We start from the raw sequence: 24,340 nt of genomic DNA, 5'->3' as shown, positions 1-24,340 counted from the left end.
TCCAGAAAGATCTGTTGAATGAATGAATGGTGGGCGGGTTCATGGTGTTTTGCATGCAGAGTGTATGGGAATGACCTCTTTCTGGTGCAACCTACTGACAACCTCAGGCATGGTGTCACATTCTGGCATGGTGTCGGGCTAACTCTGCAGGAAGAGGAAAATATTCACAGTGAAATTCTTTGTTTTCTACTGCTCAGTCATTGGTGTTCTAATCAAAAGTTACACTTTTCTAAAACTTGGAGACCTGTGGGCTTGTCTTCTAAATTTATTTTTAACAAGTCGTTTTGATGAGACCAAGTGCTGATTTCATGCCCTAAAGAGGTCTTTTCCTATTGAATGTTCAGGGGACAGGAAGAGATGGTCTCATGTGGTGTTTGTTCATTCCAGGGCTTAGCTTCTGCCCCCGCTGTAGCCTGCCTGATTTAGGTTCAACCTGTTGTCTTTATGGCTTCTTGATCTTTATTAGGTACATTCAGGCATAGACACTCATTTTCCATCTGCTCTCAGTGCAACTGAATTCTCTGCCCATGCACCATAGCGGCCTGCTGCTGCCTACTGAATTCCAGCGTGCCTCAAAACACTTCCCCCATCTACTCTGATCGATCCAGGTCCGACCCAGACCTGAAACACTGCTCACTCTCACCGGCCTTCCCCAATTGGTTTCTAGCCCAACCATACTTACAATGCATTTCCTATCTTGGCACAGAGGTGATCTTCGAAAATATTTAATATTATATGGGAAAAGAAATACTCTGTTGCATCAGTTGGATTATTACTTAAGCAGTTAGTGAAACCTTCAACCTTAGTATAATGTTCTCTTACCTACTTATGACTGTGTACAAGTTAAAAATTGCTTTCACAAGCTGCATCGCAACAGCTTACTATAACAATCAGGATGTATAAACATGGGAAAATAAATACTTGTGGAGGTTAAGCAATTATATAGATCAAACAACCACTAAGAGACAGAATCCAGACAAACACCCCAGGCTTCTCACATCCCTCCCTACACTTGCCTACGCTCTGCCACTTTTAATTAGCATTATATGATTGCAGCCAGAGATTCTCAAAACTTTATTATGGACTCCAGGAAATGTAAATTCTTAAGATTATTTTCAAGAAATTATAGCTCATTGTGGATAGGATCCAGGAATCTGCATTTTGAATAAAATACAAAACCAAAATTCTGATTTAAACTGTTACTTTATCTTCAAACACTACTAAATTTACTATTTTTTGACCTGGGTAATTATTTCAGTCAAGTTGATTGGGATAAATTCTTCACCAAATGAACCCTGAATTTTGCAAAACAATGTAATTATTCTTGAAAAAGTCCTAACTTTCTAATGTATCTGTCAATGAGTCTTAGGAGACAAAGTACATAAAAGCAATAAAGTTAACACTATGTGCCCTGCTAATTCCTCATCATGGCTATGTCAAGTTGATTCCTAAACCCTTTCATTCCCATCTTTAAAGCACTTACTTGACATTTCAATGCAAGTAGCAGGTCAGGAAATTAAGAGAAGCTTTTTGTTTGGATTAAATATAAAATTGTATTATTCCCAGCTTAACCAAAAGCAGAAGCCTGACTTTTAAAATCAACTACATCACTCTCAAAAGCTGGATCATGGATTTTTACAAGACATCTGTGGAGAGCTAATTTGGAAAGGAAATTATTTCAATGACATTTTTTTTCCATGACAAAAGCCCCAAATGAGAATAGCTCTCAAAATTATAGCACTGGACCACATTAATGCCTATTTTGTGAATGAACCCAAAATGGCTATTCTTTCAATTCATTGGTTTAAAAGGAAATTGGTTCCAATCATCTGTGCATGTATGTGTATGTGTGTGTGTGTGTGTGTGTGTGTGTGTCCATGTTAGGGGTGTGCACATACACATATGCCTTTAAGCAATCTGGAATTACAGTGTATCTAAGTTTAAAATAAATGATATCTCATAAATAACAGTAGAACCTGCTGTTTTGGATCAATAAGCTATAATCTGAGTGAGTAAAATATTGTTAAATTAGAAATACATCTGTTCTCAGAAAATATTTGGCCCTAAGAATATTACTAATAGCATCCATTGATCAGTTTGTAACAGAAGGGATATCTTAATCAATTGCATGAAGTCTGTACAGTTAGGGGAAGCAGTGTTTAAGGAAGTCACTTGCCCAAGGCCATGTTAAAAAGTAGTGGCTGAGGATTAAATTGGGTGTCATAATCTGAACTCTTACTCAACGTGCACCACTGTCTCCTGGTTTGGTTTTCACTCTGAGTGATCACTGCTCTTTTAGGGAGATTCAAATTTAAAGATTGAGTTAACTAATAAAATCGGTGCAGAATTTTCTTGTGCTCACTGTTCCAATTAATGTTAAGTAACATAAAATACAGCAGCGTGTTTTTTTCTTTGAAAAGATAATTTAAAATAGATATCTTATTTGGCTAAACATAGGTAGTAAATTGTTATTTATACCCATCTATGATGAAAATATTCTCGTCTCTTGAGATTTAATATTTTCAAACACCTCAATCTTAATTTGTTGTCTCACATGGTTTGGGAAGCTAAATATGAAAGATGGATATTTTTCCTTTTTAACTCTCTATGACATCACTTTTTTTTTTACTTCCAAACCTCCATAAACTTGAAATGCAGTCCCCTAGTGCTTTTTAGCATTTCCATTTTCTCCCCACATTGAATGTAATGACCATTTGAATTAATGCACCTATCACAGACCAGCCTGACTCTTGATTGTCATTCTGACAACCAATCTTTAGGTAGGCTGAAATAAGTAATTGGGAATTGATGCGATTTGACTTTAAAATTTTAAGAAATTGTTTTGTGAAAGACACTCTGAGAGCTACAGATTTCCAGAACAAAATATATCTTACTGATATTTCCCTTTCAAATTGTTTCCCAGGAAATCAAGAACCTGGAGCTGGGCCTTTGGTCAGCCTTCTCCCTGCAAACTCACCTATTTCCTTTACAGTATAGTTCACTGGATTAGAGTGAATGGAAACTTTTCATGATGAAAGAAATATCAAAGCCGTGTTGTTCTCCAATACCTTATGTGTATGCATGTGTGTATGCATATGTATGCATCTATGTTTGTATATAATGTGTGTATGTGGGGTAGGGATTCATTTCAGGTAGTAAATCATTTTAACAGTACTTCTTCAGAACATGAATCATTTTCATGACATATAACAAGAAGTTCTCCCACGTGAGTCTGGTCCCCCATCTCCGGTGGTAGGTGCTCAGGGAGTGAGGACCACAAGCATTGACCTTACCTGGAGGAGAGATAAATGTGCAGTTAATGTAGTGTTTGTTGCTTTGCGTTTATAAATAAAAAATAGACCAGTTTTCTTCTTTCTATATAACTCCTCAACTTACAAGGAACATGGGCAAATAAATAATTAGCCAGATAAATTGGCTTCATGTATTTATTATATCTCAAATAAACAGAAGTTGAAAGTTTCATCACATTTTGAATAATATCCCTTTCAGTCCAAGAATAAATATGTACAAGAACAGTCTGGGTCTTTTACATGAGTAAAGGATGGAACAAAGTAAGGAAGAAAGAACGGGAAGAAGGGAAGGAGGAAGGGAAAAAGCTAACCTACAGACATTTTGTGTCTGAAATCAGCTACTTCCTGCTATTCTGTTTTCCATACAGAGACCAAAAATCCCAGGAAGTTAAAATAATCTACTAAATCCAAACTGGATTGTTTCTATTTTTTAATACAACCAAGTCTAAATAAAGGTTAAGAAGAAGACACATTCATGAGATTATGTGTATGATCCAGAGTCCCTGATGACATGCCTAAATTCCTTAAAGAAAAGAAAGTGATGATTTCTTGTTGTGTTGAAAAGGGTACCTCTAAGACACATGTGAGAAAAGCAAAATATAAAGAAGATGACATCATGAAAGAACACCTTAGCCAAGAAAAATCAAAATATTTTTTAAATTTTTGACAATAAGAAAATGCAGTGAACGGTGGACATAGAATGGGATATGACTGCTATATACTTGACGTAAAATCACCTACTAAACCCATCTTACAATTTACAACTAATCAAGAATATCTCACTCTTGCTGTTCTTCCTACTTCTCTATCATGTCAGCTAAGATGGCTTTATGTTCAAAAATCCCCCAATATAACTAAATACATAATGATTCAGATTCAAAGGATCAACCTAAAAGTGCACTCTTTAAGCTACTTTTTGGAAGTGGAAGACACTTGCATAGGATTTCACAATGCTGTAAATAAGGGTAGCCGGGGGGCTAGCATGTACTTGACCAGCTGAAGATTTTTCGGGTTGCCTCAGAAATTCAGTGAGACACACAGACTTTGAAATGGCTATGGGAGACGAATGATATCGCTAATAAGTGGAGGATGACACATAATGGGGGGGAGGGAAGGGTAGTGTTAGGGTTAGAGTTAGGGTTAGGGAGGGGGGCAAGTATGGAGGAAGGAAGTACTGTATAGAAGGTAAAGAGGGGTGGGAGGGGTGGGGGGAAGGGAAAAAATAACAGAATGAATCAAACAACATTACTCTATGTAAATTTATGATTACACAAATGGTATGCCTTTACGCCATGTACAAACAGAGAAACAACATGTATCCCGTTTGTTTACAATAAAAAAAATTAAAAAAAAAAGAAAGAAAGAAATGGCTATGAGATAAGTGAAGAGCAACATTTAAATGACAAAAATGCAATTGGATTTATCAAACCAATGCAAAATAGTCACATTTCTTAGACACTGGAACTGATAAAAAGAACAGCTCATCTTGTCCAAACCTCTTCTTCCTGAAAATGGGAGAACTGTAGTCCAGAAATATATTTTCAACATATACCTTTTTCTCTAAACATAGAATGATAATGAAGATTTTCCAAAGACACCATATTGAGTTTAAGAAAACTTTTGTAACTAAAGAAAAAACACAAGATAATTGGATTTTATATATACTCTAGTGCATGTAAAATTTTTAAAAAAAAATTTTTTTTTAGTTGTAGATGAACACATCTTCACTTTATTTACTTTTTCGTTTTATGTGGTGCCGAGGATTGAATCCAGTGTCTCACACATGCCAGGCAAGAGCTCTACCACTGAGCCACAACCCCAGCCCTACTGCATGTAAATTAATTTAAAAATTCAAACAGGAAAGGGAAGCTTTACCATTAGATAAGAGTAGCATACACAGATCATATAGAATCCTGAAAATAATTTAGATGGCTCAAATATTTACTCAGACTTTGCCACTGACCTGCTGGACGTCCCTGGGCAGGTTTCTGCAGTGCTCTGTGCTATATAAGAACGGTGATGACCACAGAGGCCAACATGTGGGCTTGATGTGAGCTTGGCATCTGATGGTCCAGCAGAGGTCAGGCAATGGGCTGCTATTATTCCAAGACACTTGGCAAGGTGTTACTATTTTCACCTCCTCTCTTTCCTTTTCCCAAAACTGAATTATATCTCTTGGAAAGAAAAATTCAAAGAAACAAAATAACATGCCAATAGAGACCACGAGGTGGTGTAAGCCAAGCCTTCTCAACCTTGGCAATAATAACATTTTTGGCAGATAAATATTGCAGAGAGTCCAGCAGCATCCCCGGCCACTCCACACTAAATACCATTGGCATCCAGCCACCCTCAGTTGTGATGACCAGAACGTCTCTGCACATTGCCTACTACTGTTCCCTGGGCATGAGGGGACGCAGTGAGAACCACTGATCTAACCTGACCAACTGTTAACAGATGCAAAAGCATTAAGGCCCACATGAGTCACGATGCCACCAAATCTGTACCTGGGAGGGTTGGAACTAGACCTCAGATGGCCTGACTTCAGTTGAACCCTCCTCTGAGGCATTGCACTGATTTCTCCAAAGAAAGCTCCGCTGAGCATGCCTCCCAGTGGCAAGGGGAAAGGCCCAGTGTTCGTGGAAGACAAGTGGAAGGAGGGCACAGGGTGTTACTTCAGGTTTCTCTCTCGGAGAAGATGAGCTTCAGCTTGAAACATTAAGAAAGATTTAAAGGTCAGTAAAGGTGAAGATATAGCTAGGGAGGCCCTGAATGAGGTCAAGTCTCCTCAATATTAAAACATTAGTGAACTCGTGGATGAAACACAGTTAATGAAACACAAATCATCATCTCTGGAGCAAAGAATGAGAGGAGCCCTGGGAAGCTCTGCAAAGAAATAGAGCCCCAAGATTAATGGGAACATCGTAGCAACTAAAGACCACAGAACAGCTAGCTTTGTGCATGCTGCAATCAAACCCAGATCCAATTATTAAAATATTCCAAGAGCACTCAGATAGGAAGCCAGCAGCCTCTAAGAGGCAAGATCAGATTAGTTATGGCAAAACAAATTTTATTTTCATACAGATTCCTGGACAGAGAGACCAGGTAACATCAATATCAATAGTGTTTACAAAAGTAGATTTGACAGTTCTCATTAATTTCCATGAGATTGTGCTGTCTTTAGTTGTGATCTGAATGTAATGGTCCAATGAGCTAGTTCGTAAACTTAACTGTCTCTTGTCCTAACTCTCAATCAATGGAGAAATGCTAAATAACCCAGATAATGGGAAAAGGAGCTAAACATACTAAAAAGTAAGGCAAAACTACAAACGTAGTCATTAGAGAAACATTTTAATCCAAAAATTCAATTGTGAAAGCATAGAATATGAGTGATACAGATACAAAAAAATCATAGTGATTTTATTTCATAGACAAGAGTATGCTATAGGCCATGCAAACCTTTGGAATTATTATTTTAACTGAATTCCAGTGTTGAGCACATATAAAATGTTAGTCTCCAATCAACCTCACACTTCAAGAATGAGGTCAGCAAATTAGACTGTGCTCAGAGATGAGCAAGTAAGATGGGAGGGAGTTGCCAGAACTGCACTGGTTGCCTAGGAAACAGACTCCCAGAGGACCAGAGTTACCACACAAGGAACGTGAACAGGGGATTGCCTTTATCCAACCTTACCCCGCTAACCAAGGCCAAAGGGTAGAAATTACAGAGAAAGTTCTTTCAATACAACCAAAAATAACTTCTTTTTTAAAACCACTTTATTGTGGTGTGATTCACATACAGAAAGATATACTTATTTCATGTACACAATTTGATGAGTTAGAAGGAACTTTCTTTTCTTACTTTGAGATTCAAAGTTCCTTGTTACTAGACGTTTCTAACGTTCAAACATCTGCATTTTGCCAACATGAAAGAGACACTCAGAGAGAATTCAGGTATTAAGATTGAGCAATTAAGAAGTCAGAGGAAATGAGTCCCCAAATTAAGATTTTCAGGTTTACTAGTTCTATGACGTTCTTACCGACCACGACTACAGTGAAATGTAATGTAGTCCATGGAGGAGACCTCGGAAGAAAAATGCCGGGGAAGGTTGCCTTTCATTTTAATTAGTGTTTTAATTAGTGGAATTGATACTGTGTATTAGTGTTCTAAAGGTTTTGGACAATTTCTGTGTGTTCGTGTATGTGTGTTTGTTTCATTTTTAAGCCAAAATTCTCAAATTCATGTGAGCACAGGTCCAGATTTTCACAGGATACCTGCTACCATCTCACAGAATGATGGTTTTCTCTAAGTAATTTAGGAAAATTCACTGTAGACCATCAGTCCCGGTTAGCTATGAATCTGTTCGAAATTCAGTCTTTAATGACATTAGCCAGAACCCTAAAATCAACTGTTGAACTCTTTTTCCCACCCATGTAAGTGGTCCGAATACTTCATCATACAAACAAAATGCTAAAACTTTTTATATCTCTGAAAATAGAGAAGGTTGTGTTTTGTTTAGGTTTTCACTCTTGTTTTGTTTTGAAGCTTGCCACTCTCTGGCTATAATTATAAGGAAAAAAGTCTGCGTAGCTTTGGGATATGTTTTCATTGAATTAAATTACACATTGCTAAGGGTAAGCATTATAATTGAAATATTCTTTTGTTTTGAATGAAATGTCTTTGGAGGAAACAGATTTATTTCAAAAGGCATCTATACTCAACTGTGAGAAGCATACCAAAGGTTGAATATTATAATATTTTCTTGTGAAATAGCACAAGATTGGAAGCCAGTGAAACTGTGTTCTGGTGCCAACCGTGATGACCCCCTGTGGGAGTCTGGCATCCCATGCCAGGGGCAGCTTACAGGACCTCTTCCCAAGTAGGAGTTTCTTGGCCTCTTTTGAGTGCCCAAAAATTAGGACCATAATTTGGGTTTGATTGATTGCTGCATTCAGACTAGGGAGTCCAGTTCCTGTAGTGGACTACAAAAGTAATAACCAAAGCTTTATTTTAGGAGAGAAAAGATTTATTACATTGAACACAACAAGTTCATATTAAAAGCAAAAGAAAGCATATGGTAAATCAAGTCTGGATCAAGACCAAATTATTCCCCTCTCCTGAGTTCTCCTTAACTGAATTTGGACTCTTCTACTCAGGATCCCAGTATGTCTGCTTGAGGTGATAGATCTTGAAAGAAAGGCTAAGATCCCTCTCACTTACCTGTGCAGAGATCTTTGCCCTGAGTCAGCAATTCCAAGGGGCTTTTATGGGCTTTTATGAGGCTCTGGTGGGGTTTTTTTTGCTTGTTTGTTTGGGTTTTTTTTTTTGGTTTGTTTTTGTTTTGTTTTGATTTGGTTTTTGGTTTCTATAATGAATGAGATTTTTGAAGCCTGTTACTGGCTGAAACTCTGATCAACTTCAAAAGTACCCGATTTTGTCACTTACTTCACTTGCCACTTTGGATGGCATCATGAATAAGGAAGAAAAAACGGAAGCACAGAGACTCACTGCAAAATAAAAATGTCAAACCACCCAATACCACTGGGCAAGTCACTTCCCCTCTCGAGGTTTTTGTCTCTTCCATAGATGGACGAAGTTGAAAAATATGATCTCTTAAAATTTTCTCTAGCTTTCTCTAGCTGAAGGAAATACACATTAATCTTTGTATGGAGAGAAACTGAAAGTACCTTAGATCTGCTTCAGTTTAAAGTGTAAAAGCTTTTTATTTTTATTTTTTAATAGACCAAAAGATAGCCCAAAGGGGTTTGCTTGTTGGCTTTCTGGGAAAAATTACAGTTTTTTTTTTTTTAAACATACTCTTGACAAAAATGGAAAACGGTCGGTAGGGAAGGGCATTACATCTCTCTATCCAATTGTACCTATCTAAGAATTGTGTCTAATGTCAAATGTCAAATCCACTGAAATGTGTGACTGCACTGTGATTATTGTCAGGAAAGAAGCCCAGCCTTAGAAAATGGCAGGGAGTTCCAAGACTCCAAAGGAGGTATTTTAGCAAGCAAGCAGAATGGCTTGTCACCACTCCATGGGTGACAAAAATAGACAATCTAACTCAGTGGACCAGATAAAAGAGTTTATCACAGCACAACAAACAGCAGGAGCATCAGCATGGTAGTGCCAGTCTCCTTGCCCGCCTGTCTTGCAGTACAACACAATAGACAGATTGCTGCTGCTCACAGGGCATCGTACCACCTCCGAGGAGCCCAGAGCTAAGTGTTCAGTGCCTTTGCAGTGTGCAGTAAGCAAACCAGTTCTCCTCCCTCATAAGTGAGAGTCATGATGGGTCATGATTGATCTTCAGGGGGCCATGCGGGGAGTAGAGGTTCTAAACTGACCATCTGACCAGCTATAGAAACAATTCTGGGTCAGAAGATAATTAGGCCTCATGGCTCAGGTCAGTTAACGAGAATGGGCAGGCATGCTCAGTGGGCTGTCTCTACCAGTAATTCACCTGTCAGCCCAGCATATGCTTACAACTTAAATATTCATATAGTTATGCTACCTCATTAGCAATTTATTTTAGCCATACAAACACTAGGACCAAATCTCTTCCCTTTATTCCAATCGAGAGTGGGTAAGTTTACTGTCAACAGAATCCCATTCACAGGATGAGATCAATCTGAAATACTGAACTTAACCATGAACTCCAAGATTCTAGGTACAAGTGAGAAGGTCCCAGAAAGAACTAGTAAGTCTTAGTTCAGATAACCATCCAGCTTCCTTCCTTGGGGTGTGGCCTGGATAGAGCCACCACAGTATGGTATTCATCCTAACACAACGCAGCAGTTCAAAAGCATACGTGCCCTCTCTGCTGCTCAGGATGTGATCTAAGGCCAATCAAAATCCATCTCCAATGGGGGAGTTCAGAAGGACCTGCTGATTTCCTAGGGTTAGTTCCATCTCATTGGCTATCATGATTAGATGTAAAGATAGATTCCTGATCTGTCTCTAGAATGTGGTCTCTGATGCCAGGTAATAGGTAACTCATGCTGCTATGTGGAAACAGAAAACTGTATCCTTCAAGTAGAACATCCCTCTTTACCTGGGGGCCCAACAGAAGGAATGTGAACTGAGGAGTAGTGCCAATAATTGCAAGAAGTCGAAGATGAGCTAACTGTCAGCCCCCAGGAAGGGATATCTTCCCTTCCCACTCTCCCACATAGAAGCATAAAGGGGACAGGTTAATCTGGCCCAGGATTCATTGATTAAGGTGATTTGAATAGCCATGACATTAGTTCTGTTAAATCAGATGGGCAGGGTCACCAAGTACCTGGAGCCTGGACAGCCATACATGGCATAATCTCCAGATGCTCTGGTGTCAGGGGAAGCATATGAATTGGTATGAGCTTAGTTAGAACTGTGTTTACCTCTGAGTGAGTATTTGTACATGGACAAGAGAGATTCATTTTCAAGAGCTACATTTGATAACATCAAGTACAGTACAATAATTCAGGGCCAAGCAGGCCAACATGAGTTTCTCTGTCCCACAGGGGATGGATGGAGATGATAAACCCAGCAGGAGCACAGTTGGGCAGTGGGAGCTGTTCCTTATCTCTGGTGGACCATGTGATAATTTTTCCAGTCTGAGGGAGGGGAATTCAGAGAAAAGGGGAGTGTTAATTATTTTCTTCTCCCACGCTTTTGGAGTCTTTTAAGTGTTCCTTCCCTCAATGAATTGGGCAGTGGTGCCAGAGACAAATCCAGTGTAGAAGTCCAAGGATATCTCTAGGTGGAAGCTGACCTCCTTTCCAGAAACCCATAGTTCAAAAGGGCCCCAGGTTTGGTCTACTGGAACAGCATGTTCCACTAATTCCATGCCACCTGCTATGTGGATCCCCAATCAAATTTGGCAAATTTTCTAATTAACTTGTACATACAACACAACAAAATGGATACTCAGACAAGTCCCATGTTGTCTCTGATATCTCAGTAGTCCAATTAAGTTCTCAGCTTCCTTTCTGAAAGTGGCCAACCACAGGGAAAAGGGTCTCTGGGATCAGACCACATTGTTTTCAAGATTTTTGACTCTGGTGCTGACCCCTGTGTATTTTCAGATTTAAGGAGCCTTTCTGGACCTTTATGTGATTAAGCATCTGCTAAATGTATTGCAGTCTATCCATATAATGTCATCAATCAGTAGGACCACCTCACCTGGAGAAAAGAGAGAGATTTGACCTGTTTTGACACATCCCTTAGTAGCAAATAGCAGGAGAACTCAAGTAGTTCTTCAGCAGCATGATGTCATGTTTTGGAGGCTCAACCAGGAGAATTGTCTTTGTATTCAAGTAGAAAAGAATTAGCAAAAAGACCTGACCTAAGTCCAAGCAGGTGTTATCATGGGCAATTGGTTCATCTGTAATCACAATGTCTGAATACCCAGTACTACAGGATACTGTCTGCAACAGCCAGGACTTCAAGATGAATTCAGCTGACAATCATCCATCAGAAGTCTCCAGGTCCCATCAGCTTATGTCATTGACCACACGGGGCTATTGTATAGAGACACTGCATTTGTTCATTAGTCTTATTGCATTTAAGTCCTTAATCGAGGCTGTGGTTTCCTTTCCTCTTCGAAGTTAGAATTCTAAATTGTTTCTTTTTAAAACATGGAAGAGAACAGAAAGCCAAGTTGAGACCTGTCATGCACATGCCCTACCATTATCTCTCTACAAGTGGCTCTTGCAGAACATGAAAAAAGTCCCCTGGACATCACAAGCATTCACAGAACAAGCACATAAATTACCAGTACCAATTATACAGCTAGCCATGGAAACAGCAAAAGCAGTGTGTCACACGGTCCAATCAGTCCTGCCCAATGGTCACAGTTACTTCCTTTCCCATTTTATTCCATTTCAAATCTGGATGGTTAAATGCATGGTCCTTGCCCCTCAAAAGAACATAGTATTTGAGTATTGAAGAGACATAAGCTGGGCACAGTGGTGCACACCTGTAATCCCAGCAGCTTGGGAAGCTGAGGCAGGGGGATCCTGAGTTCAAAGCCAGCCTCAACTACTTAGCGAGGCCTTAAGCAACTCAGCAAGACCCAATCTCAAAATAAAAAATAGAAAGGGCTAGGGATGTAGCTCACTGGTTAAGCACCCCTGGGTTCAATCCTCAATACCAAAAAAGAAAAAGAAAAAAAAGACATAAAAATTTATATTCGCCCCACCCCTAGCTCTCTCCCCTACCTCTGTTGTGCCTTCCACACAATATAAGGCCTCTGTCCCTGCAGAGTCAGGCAGTGGAGGCTCTGAGGGAGCAAGTGAGGTGCCCAGTGGCTTCCTAGTGCCTCCATTAGAAGGAGATTAATCTCAGAGGAACCTGGTTCTATAGAGGTAGGTAGTTTCATCTGTGTGAACACATCACCTTTTCAGGATCCACCATTCTGAAATCTGAGCTGCATTGCTTTGATCTCAACCGGCCAGTCTCTTCTCTGGGAACTCCTGCCTTCATAGGCATACCCACACAATCCTGTGATTGGGCCATTGGGGGCTTGGTTTTTTCCATCCTGAGCTTTGTTTTGGGTGGTGAGATGTTGCCTGGTTTGCAGAGCCTGCCATCTCTTTCCTGGCCTTCAATGGCCCCTAATCAGCAGAGCTGCCAGTGCAGGATCTCCCAGCAGGAAGGGCAGCAGAGTCTTCCACTTGAGAAGAGGAGGGAAATCTTAAAAGCTCAGCAGTATTCCTCCTAGTGAGGGGTCTGTGTGCCCATGACAGACAGATTCTCAAGTAGTGGCATCCTCAGGCTTCGAATTGCTCTCTCCATGATGTTACATGCAAATATACTGACCTCAAGAAAGGCTCCTGGGTTGGCCATAATGTAGTCATTAAACAGAAATCCACAAGAGCAAACACTAGCATGGGCATGAATTGGTCTCCATGAAAGAAACTGCACGGTGGCTTAAGGCACAAGGTCCCGCATGGCAAGGTGTGGATGCCATCATTGAGTTCAAAGAGCGTCACCTTCTCACTCCTTCCATACGCCAGTGCGACAGCCCAGCGTCTGACGGCTCCCTGGTGTACTGACAGCAGCATCCCTGAACTTCCCTTCTTCCCCTCTCGTGGTGGATGTGCTTTATGGGACATAATGCCCTCTAGATGTCCCTGGTTGTGACTTAAAACTTGGCACAGCTGCACTGTCCTCTATGATGGGGTCCAGAGTGTTCTGTGGGGTCCCCTGACCCAGAGGAGAGCAGGTGCAACCACAGCAGCTGGTTAGATGCCATCCCTCACCTCCCAGCCTCCATCCATTGACCCAACTCATACTCATCAACAGGCGGGACAGAGGTGGACCGTCCACTGCTGGCTTCTGTACCACTTGGGCCAGACTAATTGGTAGCAACCCCAGGGACTTTCCAAATGTCCTTGCCTATTTTCTTCCAAAGAATGGTTCCCTATCTTGGCACCCTGAACTTTATGCCACCTTGGAAAAATCTCATCCTCTTAAGAGATGGCGAAAGGTAACAAGACTCTGAAGGAGATGACTAAGCAACACGCAGGTGGCCTTGCTGCCACTTGGGAGACTGCAGCAAAAAGACAAATAACTGTTCATGACAGCAGAGCGAGCAAGGGAAGCATCCACATGGCGGTGCCAGTTCCCACCACCCACAGCCCCAGGGCAGTGCAAGGAGGCCAGATGGCAGCTAGACACACAACGGCTCTGTCACAGTTGAGAGACCCAGAGCCAAGTCACAGCACCTGGAGGAGCAATAGAGAAGTCTTCTCCAGGAGCAAGCGCTCTCAAAGGGGTCAGTGCTACAGAGATGCCTCCATTGCCTGTGTCCTAGCTGCAGAGATGGCCAGAGTCACAGTCAGCAAGTGTGTAAGGGATAATCCTGGTTCTTGGTGGTGTGCCTTGGCGGATGCGACTGTGATCCAGTCTATTCCTTATTCTTAGGAAATACACACTGGAACATTTAGGGGCAAAGGGTCACCTTGGTGTCAAATGGAGTGTGTGTGTGTGCGCGCGCATGTGTGAAAGAGAAAGCCAACGGTTAAATAAATGTTAGCGGTAGATGAATCTGGACATTGGTTAGACAAGTGTTCTTTGTACCATGGAAATTCTTTGCACATTTCCTAAAATTTGAAATCTATTAAAATAAAGCTTAAAAAAAGGATTTTGCATCCCTTTTGCTTACTATACAAACATCTCCTTTTCTTCTCACCAAAATTACAACAATATAGCAACAGTTATTTGTTAATTGCAAGATATTTCCTTTCCACTGTGTTCCTCTCCTGTTTTTAAATACCAAACCACATGTTCTTGTGCCTGAACAGATGTCACACTCAACAGATATGCTGGCTTTACTGTAAAGGTGGGGTGTAGATGCACTTGGAATCAGTCATTCAAAGGAAAAATCCATTAATTTTGAGAACTGGGTAAAAAATAAAAACTCATTTTGTTTAGAAGTAAAAATCATAAAAGTATTGCAAAGAAAGGCATTGGGTTCCTTTAGAAATCTTGATCAAGCCATAAATGATTTGGGGATAAGAACGAAGGAAGAAAGTAAAGAATAGAGGGAGAAAAAGAGTTTGGCCTAAGAGGTATTCTCTCAAGGAAACCACCAATAATGGCCCTGTGATGGCAAGCATAAATTCCTCTTCACTAGTGTACACAAATGCTAAAAGCATATTCATAATGACCCCAGAGATATTCGTAATGACTGAAATGATTAACTGACATCTTGACATTTAGGAAAAATTCCAAGCATTCCAGGTGAAAGTAGACATAAGGGCCCTCAGTGAGTTCTTACATACAGAAGATGCTCAATTAACGCATGCTGCAACCAAATCTGAAGCGTTCACAGTCTTTGCCTTTTCTTTCTCTCCTTTCAGCTAGAAAATCTGGAAGCAGAAACAGCTCCTCTGCCCTAATGGGGTCTCATGCCATTCAGACCCTCCCTGAGCTCTGAAGCCTCCATCCACGTGGAAGCAGGTCGCTGGGAGAATGGATAGGAGCTTGAGTTCCTAGGAAAGCGCCTGCTCCCTAGTCACCCAGCCTGTCCCTTCTGGCTTCTCCACTCCGCCTGTGAGAGGGGCACACAAATTCTATCATGCACTCAAAAGAAAAAGAAGACATCACACCAATGATTCCGGCTTGTGTACATAATCATGAGGAAGTCGCCCAAGGGGACCACAGTCTGCCGTGGTATGTGAATTGGGGTCATCGTCGATGGTGACCCTTCCGTATGTATTATTCTGTTTTCAGCAAATAGTTATGACCTTATCAAAGAAAAACCACCAATTGCTAAATTCACCACAGTAACACATAAAGTGAACGCTACCTCTGACCAAACACATCGTGTGGAAAGTCCCTGCGTCTTTAATCTTTTGTGTGGGAGAACAATATTCTATTTTTGACCACTAAAGCTCACCTTGAAATTGCCATCTGGTTAAGACATCAGTTGCACTTCCATGTCTTGGTTTCGTATTGTCTAAAAGATAACATCTGTCTCACCCAGTACCATAACTGCAAAGCAAGACAGGAACACAAAAGCTCATCTGAAACGCATCCAGTAATGCGTCTGCCAGCTGCAGAGGGTTGAGTCCCCCATGGGGCAAGCACCTCTGAGAGTCACAGTGGGGATGTCCCTTCCTGAGGCTGCCCATGTTCACTTGCTGGCTCTAACTCAAGTGCCCAGAGGGTGACAGTCAGCCACAGCTCATGGCTTCCCCCACAGAAAGCAGAGCACTTGTGCACACTCTTCCCTCCTCAGTCTTCTCCACACTTGACACAGTATTTTCCTTTTTAGGAACTCAGTTCAAAATGCAGACGCCTTTTGAATCAGTGTGATAAAATGACAGATGTTTGTGTTGAGTGCCAGCATAGTTTAAACGATTTTTAAAAATATGGACTCGATAAACTTAATCTCAAAACATGAAAGACTCAAGCAACTACAGAGAAAAATGTGGGATCTGCTTTCCAACCTTGTGTAGTTACTTGGATGTGAAATATCGACCTTGGCCCCTAACCATTTCCCTGAACCTTGCAGTTACCTCATGTCATCACTGATATTTTGGTCTTTTGGAGCTCTGCTGTCAAGTTTTCTTTGTAAAGCGTCAGTCTTCTGAGTGGTTTCTCTAAGACAATCCCCCTCCTAAACTGGCTTTCTTTGTGGTGACACAGAGCAGAGATTTGGCAATTGCCCATTTCACTTGATCTTTGCAGACGGTGAGTCTGATGGCCCATGCTGAGGAGCTCTCCACGTTGGACATCTGTCGGCCCTGACTGAATGGATCCAGGGCACAGCCACGACAGTTATCTATGAGGTCCACATAGAGAACAGGGCCCCTGCTTCCCCTGCAAGAGTTCAGAGTCTATGAGCTTCCAGCAGATTCAACTGTAAAATGCGTATCCCTTCATCAATCTAACAAGACACAAATACACTCCAGACAGGCACAGGCAAGGCACGTGGGAGACAGCTGTCAGGGACAGAATGACTGAATTTACCGCCTCAGATCCTGCCAGCTGTAACCATGTGGGCCCAAACCCCAGGAACCATTACAGGAGAAACAAAACCTAGATAAGTGTTGTAATGTTTCCTCCTGGCGATGCCTTGAGTACCCCTCTAGTGAACTCTATTTCTCAAGTATTATGGCCCAGGATAGAAACACATGATGTTTAACTTTTTTTTTTTTTTTTTTTTTTAACATTTTCTGATCAAAGTAATTAAAACCAGAGTCTTAAAAAGATTTAGAATTTTAAAGCAGATAATGCAAATGAAACACACTAAGGGAGAATGAAATATTTGTACGTAAGTACTGGGGAGGCAGATTCTTACTTTGAACACACCATGATAGTGGGATTTGTCTCGAGGGTGGGTGCAGTGTTGCTTTCTGCTCAAAAGGCTATTTCTCAACCACCCTCCTTCTGCCTAATGAACCTCTCTCGGTATGAATCATCTGGCATGTGGTGGAGGCAGTACAGTCTTGACGGAGGACCTGATCCATCTCCTACAAGCACATGTGTGTGCACAAGGCTCTTTGAGGCCTGTGTCCAACGCACAGTGAGGGCTTCATCTTAAAAACGGGACATTCTAAATAATGCGTTGTTGACATTTTGCATAAGAAACCATTTTGGTTGTAAAATCCATGGCAAGGAGAGAGGTAACAACCCTGACTCAGGTGGGCTAAGGTTTCCTGTGAAATCTGAAGATAAAGAAAGCACGAGGTTCTGCCTGTTCTCCCTTTTTATTTCACCCCTGTCCTTAGGGATGGGATTGCTTCCCAGTGTGGTTTCCCAAGAACAGAGACCTTAGACATGAAGCACAAGTTTTGCTACTTTGATTACTTGTGGTAGGACGTCCAGTTGACTGGGTCCACAGCAATGGTGGCCTTTCCTCCCTCTCTGCCTTCCCCTCACTGCCGTTTGGCCCCATGTCCTTCTCTCTCCAGTCACTGGAAAGGGAAGAAGAGAGGAGAGGAGATTCATGGAGGGAGTCTGTGGAGAGAAGCTCAGAAGGGGACTGGAGCATACTTTTGTTTTAAACATTTGGTTGTAATATTCTGGATTACTCTTAATTTGATGACTTAGAATAAGTGTTTAGTGAAGATGCTAAAACATGGGTTTTTAGGTCCTACAGATCTCCATCTGAAGACACATTGTGAAAGGTTTTTGGCTTTGTGGTTCTGAGAACATATTTCAGTTCTCCTAGTTTCTGTCTTCTCTTGAAAGTGTGGATAATAACAGCAACCTTCTTGGGTTGTGGTCAGGATCGAGGGAGATAATGTATATAAAAAAGGTTGACCTACCAGGCGGTAAATGCTCCTATGTATAGTGAAAATTATCAATGTCGAAAAACAAAATAAAAATAAAAAATAAGACAGGCGAAACCTGAGGGATTCACTAGGAAACATCCTGATCACCTTTGGCACAAAACCCTGAGAAAGAGCCTCCTTTCTCCTGTTTTTTCTCCCTGTTTGGGGTGGTTCAGGATCATAGTCAGAGAACAGGACATGCGGGTTGTATTTAAGAACACTATCATTAAGGTCCAAGGCAGAAGTCCCTTACAGGGCTTAACTGAGGGACATCTGTCCAGGAGTCAATTGAATTTAAGTGGAAAAAAATGTCAACCCTTAGTCATTGTTCTCCACTGTCATCAAAATACTTAAAATACAAGGAATTATGCACACCAATAACTGCTCAAGAAATAAGCAAACCCAATTGCCAACAGCTCCAACGTTCAAGTTCTTGTCATGGCACTTCCTAGAGGAGGAAGCAGATGGGTCAAGGTAATTCCATTCATCCTGTATTATTGTGTCATACACAGGTGCATTACAAACAAAAGGACCTAGGGACCATTGACACTGAGATTTAGGGTAGTGAGAAGTGGGTTAAGGGTGGATTAAAGATGTGTATCTTGTGACAAGGTCCTTTTCAAATAACATTGCATAAATGCTGTGTATGCATTTTAAAGGGATTTTCAGCACTCTGAAAACATTAAAATTCAATATGTCAATCTTCGACAGCACCTCTTGACTCAAATATACCAATGGACACTTCTAGATCCTGGGCACACATTCCAAGATTGATCAACTTTCCAGCATTCTTTCAACACACATTTAATACAAATTTAATCACATATTTTTTCAACTCACTTTGCATTTCCTATTAACTTGTAGTAACCAAGAAGTTCATTAAGTCTGCACATGGGATCGCACTTAAACTTTACAAAACTACAAAGGAAGTTTGGATGGTTCCCTCTTCCTCTGCATTTTGAGAGGTTCAGGTTTGCATTTCAGAGCCAAACCACCAGGAAATAATGCATAGAGCCCTCATGTCTCCAAGTCCTGGACTCTGCATCCAGGGATGCCAGCTCCCCTTTGTCTCTCAACCTCTAAAAATCCAGTATATCTCTGATCCATTCACATCCAAGAGCATTTCTTTACTGAAACTACACTAACACTCGGTTGCAATAGATTAAGATGCTCCTAGATCACACTACTAGGTCTGAGGCAAGGCAGGGTGTGTATTTGGGAAATGGGAGGGAAGAATTCAGTAGAACAGGGAAAGAAAGGAAGGGAGCGCTTGCCATTTTTATTATCCTACCCTTTGAATTATTTAGCTTCACACCTTACTGCCCTCAAAGTAAGTAGTTGGCATGACCACCCTTTGTCCAAAGAAATCATCTTTAAAAGTGCTCAGATGTGGGCTGGGGCTATAGCTCAGAGCATTTGCCTAGCACGCATAAGGCACTGGGTTCAGTCATTAGCACTGCATAAAAATAAACAAATAAAATAAAGGCATTCTACCCATATATAACAACAAAAAGATTTTTTTTTTTTTAGAAAAGTGCTCAGATGTTTTGTAGAGCAGGTAGCCATCTATTAAAGTTGCAACGATTCTATAAGATCTATGAGGGCCACATCTCAGCACAAGAAGCTACACTAGATGGTTTTACAGATCCAGGTTTCAGGAAAAGTTCTGTCCTTACTAGAATACCACAGAAACTAAATCAGTCCCCATAGTGTTAAAAAAAAATGCCCAACATTAATTAGAATATTTCCATATGTTTCCATGTAAATGCAGTTATGTTTTCTACTTTTCAGGTTATGTGTCTTCATTTTTGGTTTTGAAAGAATGATGATATTAACTATCTCTCTCAAGGAGGATAACCATCATTTTTTGTGGTCAATGAAGTTGCCTGTATTTATATGTCCCAATGACTTATGGTCACTCAGAACTGTTTCATGAATCAAATGTGGTTTGTTTTCTCAGCTCACCATTATGTGCGAAAAATCTAGCCTAACTGAAAAAGAGATTAACTGCTGAAGTAATAGTAGCTAATAGTAGGAACTTCTTAGCAATATATGCATTGCCCATAAAGAAAAATGAATTCGTTTTAAGAGTTCAGAGAGGGAGCCTAGAAGCCCATTGGAGATGGGGAAAATTCACCTTGTCACGTGCATCATAATAAAAATGTTTAGCAACAAAACACGTCTCAGGAAAAGATTGTTTAAAATATAAACTACAACTTCCTTCTTACCTTGAAATTGGAGTTTTGAAAAGACCCAGATCTTTCAAGCAGGCTATTATCTTCCATTTATCTTTATGTTCCCGAAGAGCAACATCTCTTGTTTTGCTACAAATGCATAAGTGTTCAATTGGCATTACCTGCTAATGTTAGGAAATTTTCCACGAATACAGAGTTACAAAAAACTAACTGGAAATGAAAGAAGCGATATAAACTGAGGAAGAAATAAGTAGAAGGGAAAGGGAGGAAATGAAGGAGACGGCTAAGATCCCAGGTGAAACTGAATATAGTCAGATGTGCCCATCAGCAAGAGGGAGATTCATTAATTAATTTGATTAACAAACACTGGGAGAAGGGCAGGAGATGACATTTGTGTGGCCTGGTGACTGTGATTTTCCTACCCAGGAGGACAAAGCAGAGGACTCTAAGAAAGAACGACAACTGTTTTCCTCCACTTGGAGGGAAATAGATGTGTCCCAACCTCTGCATGATACTCGCAGGTCTCCCTTGGCCCTGGCTGCCTCAGGAGACAGGCTTCTGCTTCTCAGAGATGCTTTTTCTCACTTCACATCTGGTTGTGGTTACAATGTCACCACCCCTCAATTTTGTGACATCAAAACAACCATACCTACAAATTAGTGGGTTCCTCATCTAGTCTGCAAGCCTGGGTGGAGTTGGCTGCCCTGTTCTTCACAGTTCTGCATTGAGAAGCCCAGTTACAGGTGTTGGGTCTGCTGTGAGCCCGCAAGGGGTCTCCAAGCAGAGGTGAGCCAGTGGATCCTGCCAGACTCTGAGTGACATTAGTGTTCTCACTTTCCCTAAATGAGAAAACACCATTCTACAACACACACTTAAGAGCAGTATTGAACTCTGTGCTTTTGATCCCCCATGGACATGTGACTTTTCTCTGCCATATTTGAAGACATCATACCTTAAAATTCATGAATATCATCGTCTAAGGATTCTGAGTGGCAGAGACTTTCAAAAGACAAATGGTCCCATCTATACTGTGCACTTGGATAAAATCGGGCCATTAAGGGTTTCTGAATGCCTGTTCCTCATGTGCCTACTTTTTGAGCGATTTTTGTTGTTCTTTGTTTCCTTTTTGACTTGGAGATTTGGGGTGGATATTGTTTCTTATTTGTTCTCGTGTTCAAAGTTTTTCACGTCCTCCCTCAAACGTCTGTCATCCCATGATGACATTCTTCTTAGAATAAGACCTAGCAGCCCTTCCTCTATCTCTCCTGAATGGGTCTCCTTTTGCAGTGACCACTATAGGAGGTCAGTGCTGCCATTGAGAGGGGACTATGCTATGGCTTGGCATCATGGCAGGCCACCCACATTCTCTATTTCTCCTCCTGAGGTCTCCTTCTGTCCATCATTTTGATAGAAGAGCCAGTCAGAATTCAATGTCCAATATCCTATCAACACTAGAAGCCCATCAGCTGATTCTTGTTCTCCTGCTTCTCTGCAGGTGGGAAACCTGACTCTGGTCGCAGCTCTTGCCTCTACAGGGGTCCACTCCAAAAACAGGAGAATAACTAGGCTTCCTGTTACTCCCTTTGACTGTGATACAGTTTGTGCCCATATGCCCCCAGGCTCACCCTGCTCAGACTCAGAGGGGAGCTGCTACTGATCACTGCTGTATTAACTCAAAACCCATTTGCCTTATGGAAATTTAGGGCCCTTATTTCCACAAGAAATAGAGAAAGCCAACAGGCCTCCTACCCAGCTGGTATTTTCCAAGCAAGCTACTGCATCTATAAAATTAGATTCAAATAACAGGTTATTTTCAGGATTTATAAACTCAGTATTGGAAATAGTACTCGGGCAAGTGTTCTCAGAATCCCCTTTCTATCTATTAATCAATTGCATAACTTCTGCATAGGCTGGGGAAAAAAAATATAAGAACAATTTGGGTTAACCCAAAAGCTTTCCATTGATTTTGGGGTTTTGTTTGTTTTAAATAAATCCCTTCCATTTATCAGAGGGAAACAAATGGGCGTGGAGTTAATACTGATTACATGATTCCTTTTTCACTTTTAGAATGAATTCATCCCTTCTAACCAAATCTTATCATAACCAAATCTATAAATTAAGTTACCTAATACAATTTCTAATAATGGCTCATTGTCCATCATTGTAAGCAACGTTCACTACAATAAATCCCAGTGAAATCTAAGAACTGAAGTGGTCCGTTGAGGTTACATGGACAGAATGCCGACAGCTTGGCACATGGACACGGAGAAGCATATAAAAATATGAGTATCTCTTTTAAAGTATCCTTTTTCTCATAATGAGACTGAAGCTTCCAGGAGAAAATTGAGAGATCAGTTTGGCTACTTGCTTTCTTATTGATTCTGAAGAGAGTTGAAGCAACACGCTGGCTGTCGACTGCCTAGCTGATTTCTCACTTAGAAACAGCTTGAAACTGAGCAATTACAGGCACCGCGAGAGAAGGGCCGCCTAGCATCTCAAGCAGAACTAAGGTTTAGTGCAGGCGAACCCAGGAAGTAGCAATGCCAGCTAATGGCTACGTGCTTCCGATATGGCTTTAAAATGAGAACTGTTTCTTCTGGTTCTGCTCTGGCATAGGCACAGACATCTTCACAAAAAATAGGGACAACTGATGTTGGGCTGGACCTATAACATTCATCATTCTGATTCTCCAATGCTAAAAGAGAATAGGGGTTTTGACCTATCTCTGTAGTTCATTATATTTTGAAGCACAGGTCTCATAATATTGAGACTCTCATATGCAGGTATCATTGGAATTTTAATGCCCACAGTTTGAGAAAATCCATAACGGAAATTCAAATGTTCATAACACTTCCAAATGCATTTTCGTCAGATTTTTCACTGCTATGACTGCAAGACCAACAAGAACAATATTAGGAGAGGAAAAGTTTATGAGGGCTCATGATTTCAGAGGTCTCAATTCATAGACAGCAGGCTCCATTCCTCGGGGCTCAAGGCAAGGCAGGACATCGTGGCAGAAGAGTGTGGCAGAGGGATGCAGCTTACATGGTGATTGGGAAGCAGAGACAGACTCCATTCTCCAGATACAAAATATATACTCCAATATATACCCCACCTTCTCCAGCCACACCCCACCTGCCTTCAGTTACCACTCATTTAATCACATCAGGTCATTGGGATAAGGCTCTCTCCCAATCATTTCTTCTCTGAACTTTCTTGCATTGTCTCACACGTGAGCTTTTGCAGGACACCTCAAATCCAAACCATAAAAAATATGAATTTGATTTCTCAAAGAACATCTACATTCATTGGAAAAATACTTCTCATATGTATTCTTAAACATACTTATTTAGTTCAAAGTCTGATTAACTCATCTCCTCTCTGACCACTGGGAATAGCTTTGCCGCCTCTCAAGAATCCAAGGACCACTTTGATCTTTTCAAATGACTGATTTGGTTGAACTTTCCATTATCAATAAGGTGTTGTGCATTTTAAGCATACTTTAAAATACCCATCACCATTCCTCAAAACACTCATGTATATTTGAGCCTGTGCACACACACACACAAACACACACACACACACACACATACGCACATATATGCATATCCACACATACATGCACATGCAATATGCACAGACATGCACAGAGGCATGTGCACGCACATACATGTGCATGCATGAGTGCACTCATGCATACATGCACATACACGCACACACATGACAAATACATTCATATTCACACACATGCACAACATTGTGAACTGAACCCTTAGATATCATATGGTAAATCTGATCTAAATAAAAAGTAATCAATGAACGAAAATTACAAAGGGCTTACCTTCTTAATTGGAAATTTAGAATCAATGTTACTTGCAAACGTTATTTACATTTTTATTCTGGAAATAAAATGGAAACTTCAATATGTTTTCAAATATGCCTTCTTTTAATTTAAATCTTAGTTTGAGGTTCAAATCATTCTATTATCTCTACCCAAACCATCAACTTCACTAAAAATATAAACCATCATAAAATCTGAATCCATAATATTTAATGTTACTA

General features: G+C 40.8%; 1 protein-coding gene across 1 annotated transcript in view; it reads left to right on the top strand.

Annotated features, from left to right (window-relative positions):
• Window positions 1-17,746, top strand: part of OPRM1 (opioid receptor mu 1) — a 53,075-nt gene extending 35,329 nt beyond the window's left edge. The window contains exon 4 of the mRNA XM_079148672.1: window positions 15,162-17,746. Coding sequence (XP_079004798.1) covers window positions 15,162-15,200 — 39 coding nt within the window. The 3' untranslated portion in view covers window positions 15,201-17,746. The remainder of the gene's footprint in view (window positions 1-15,161) is intronic.
• The last annotated feature ends 6,594 nt before the right edge of the window (window positions 17,747-24,340 follow it).

The sequence above is a fragment of the Sciurus vulgaris genome (genome assembly GCF_902686455.1).
Source record: "Sciurus vulgaris genome assembly, chromosome: 7".
Taxonomy (NCBI): domain Eukaryota; kingdom Metazoa; phylum Chordata; class Mammalia; order Rodentia; family Sciuridae; genus Sciurus; species Sciurus vulgaris.
Note: the sequence above shows the minus strand (reverse complement) of the source record. Positions and strands in the feature narration are given on the sequence as shown.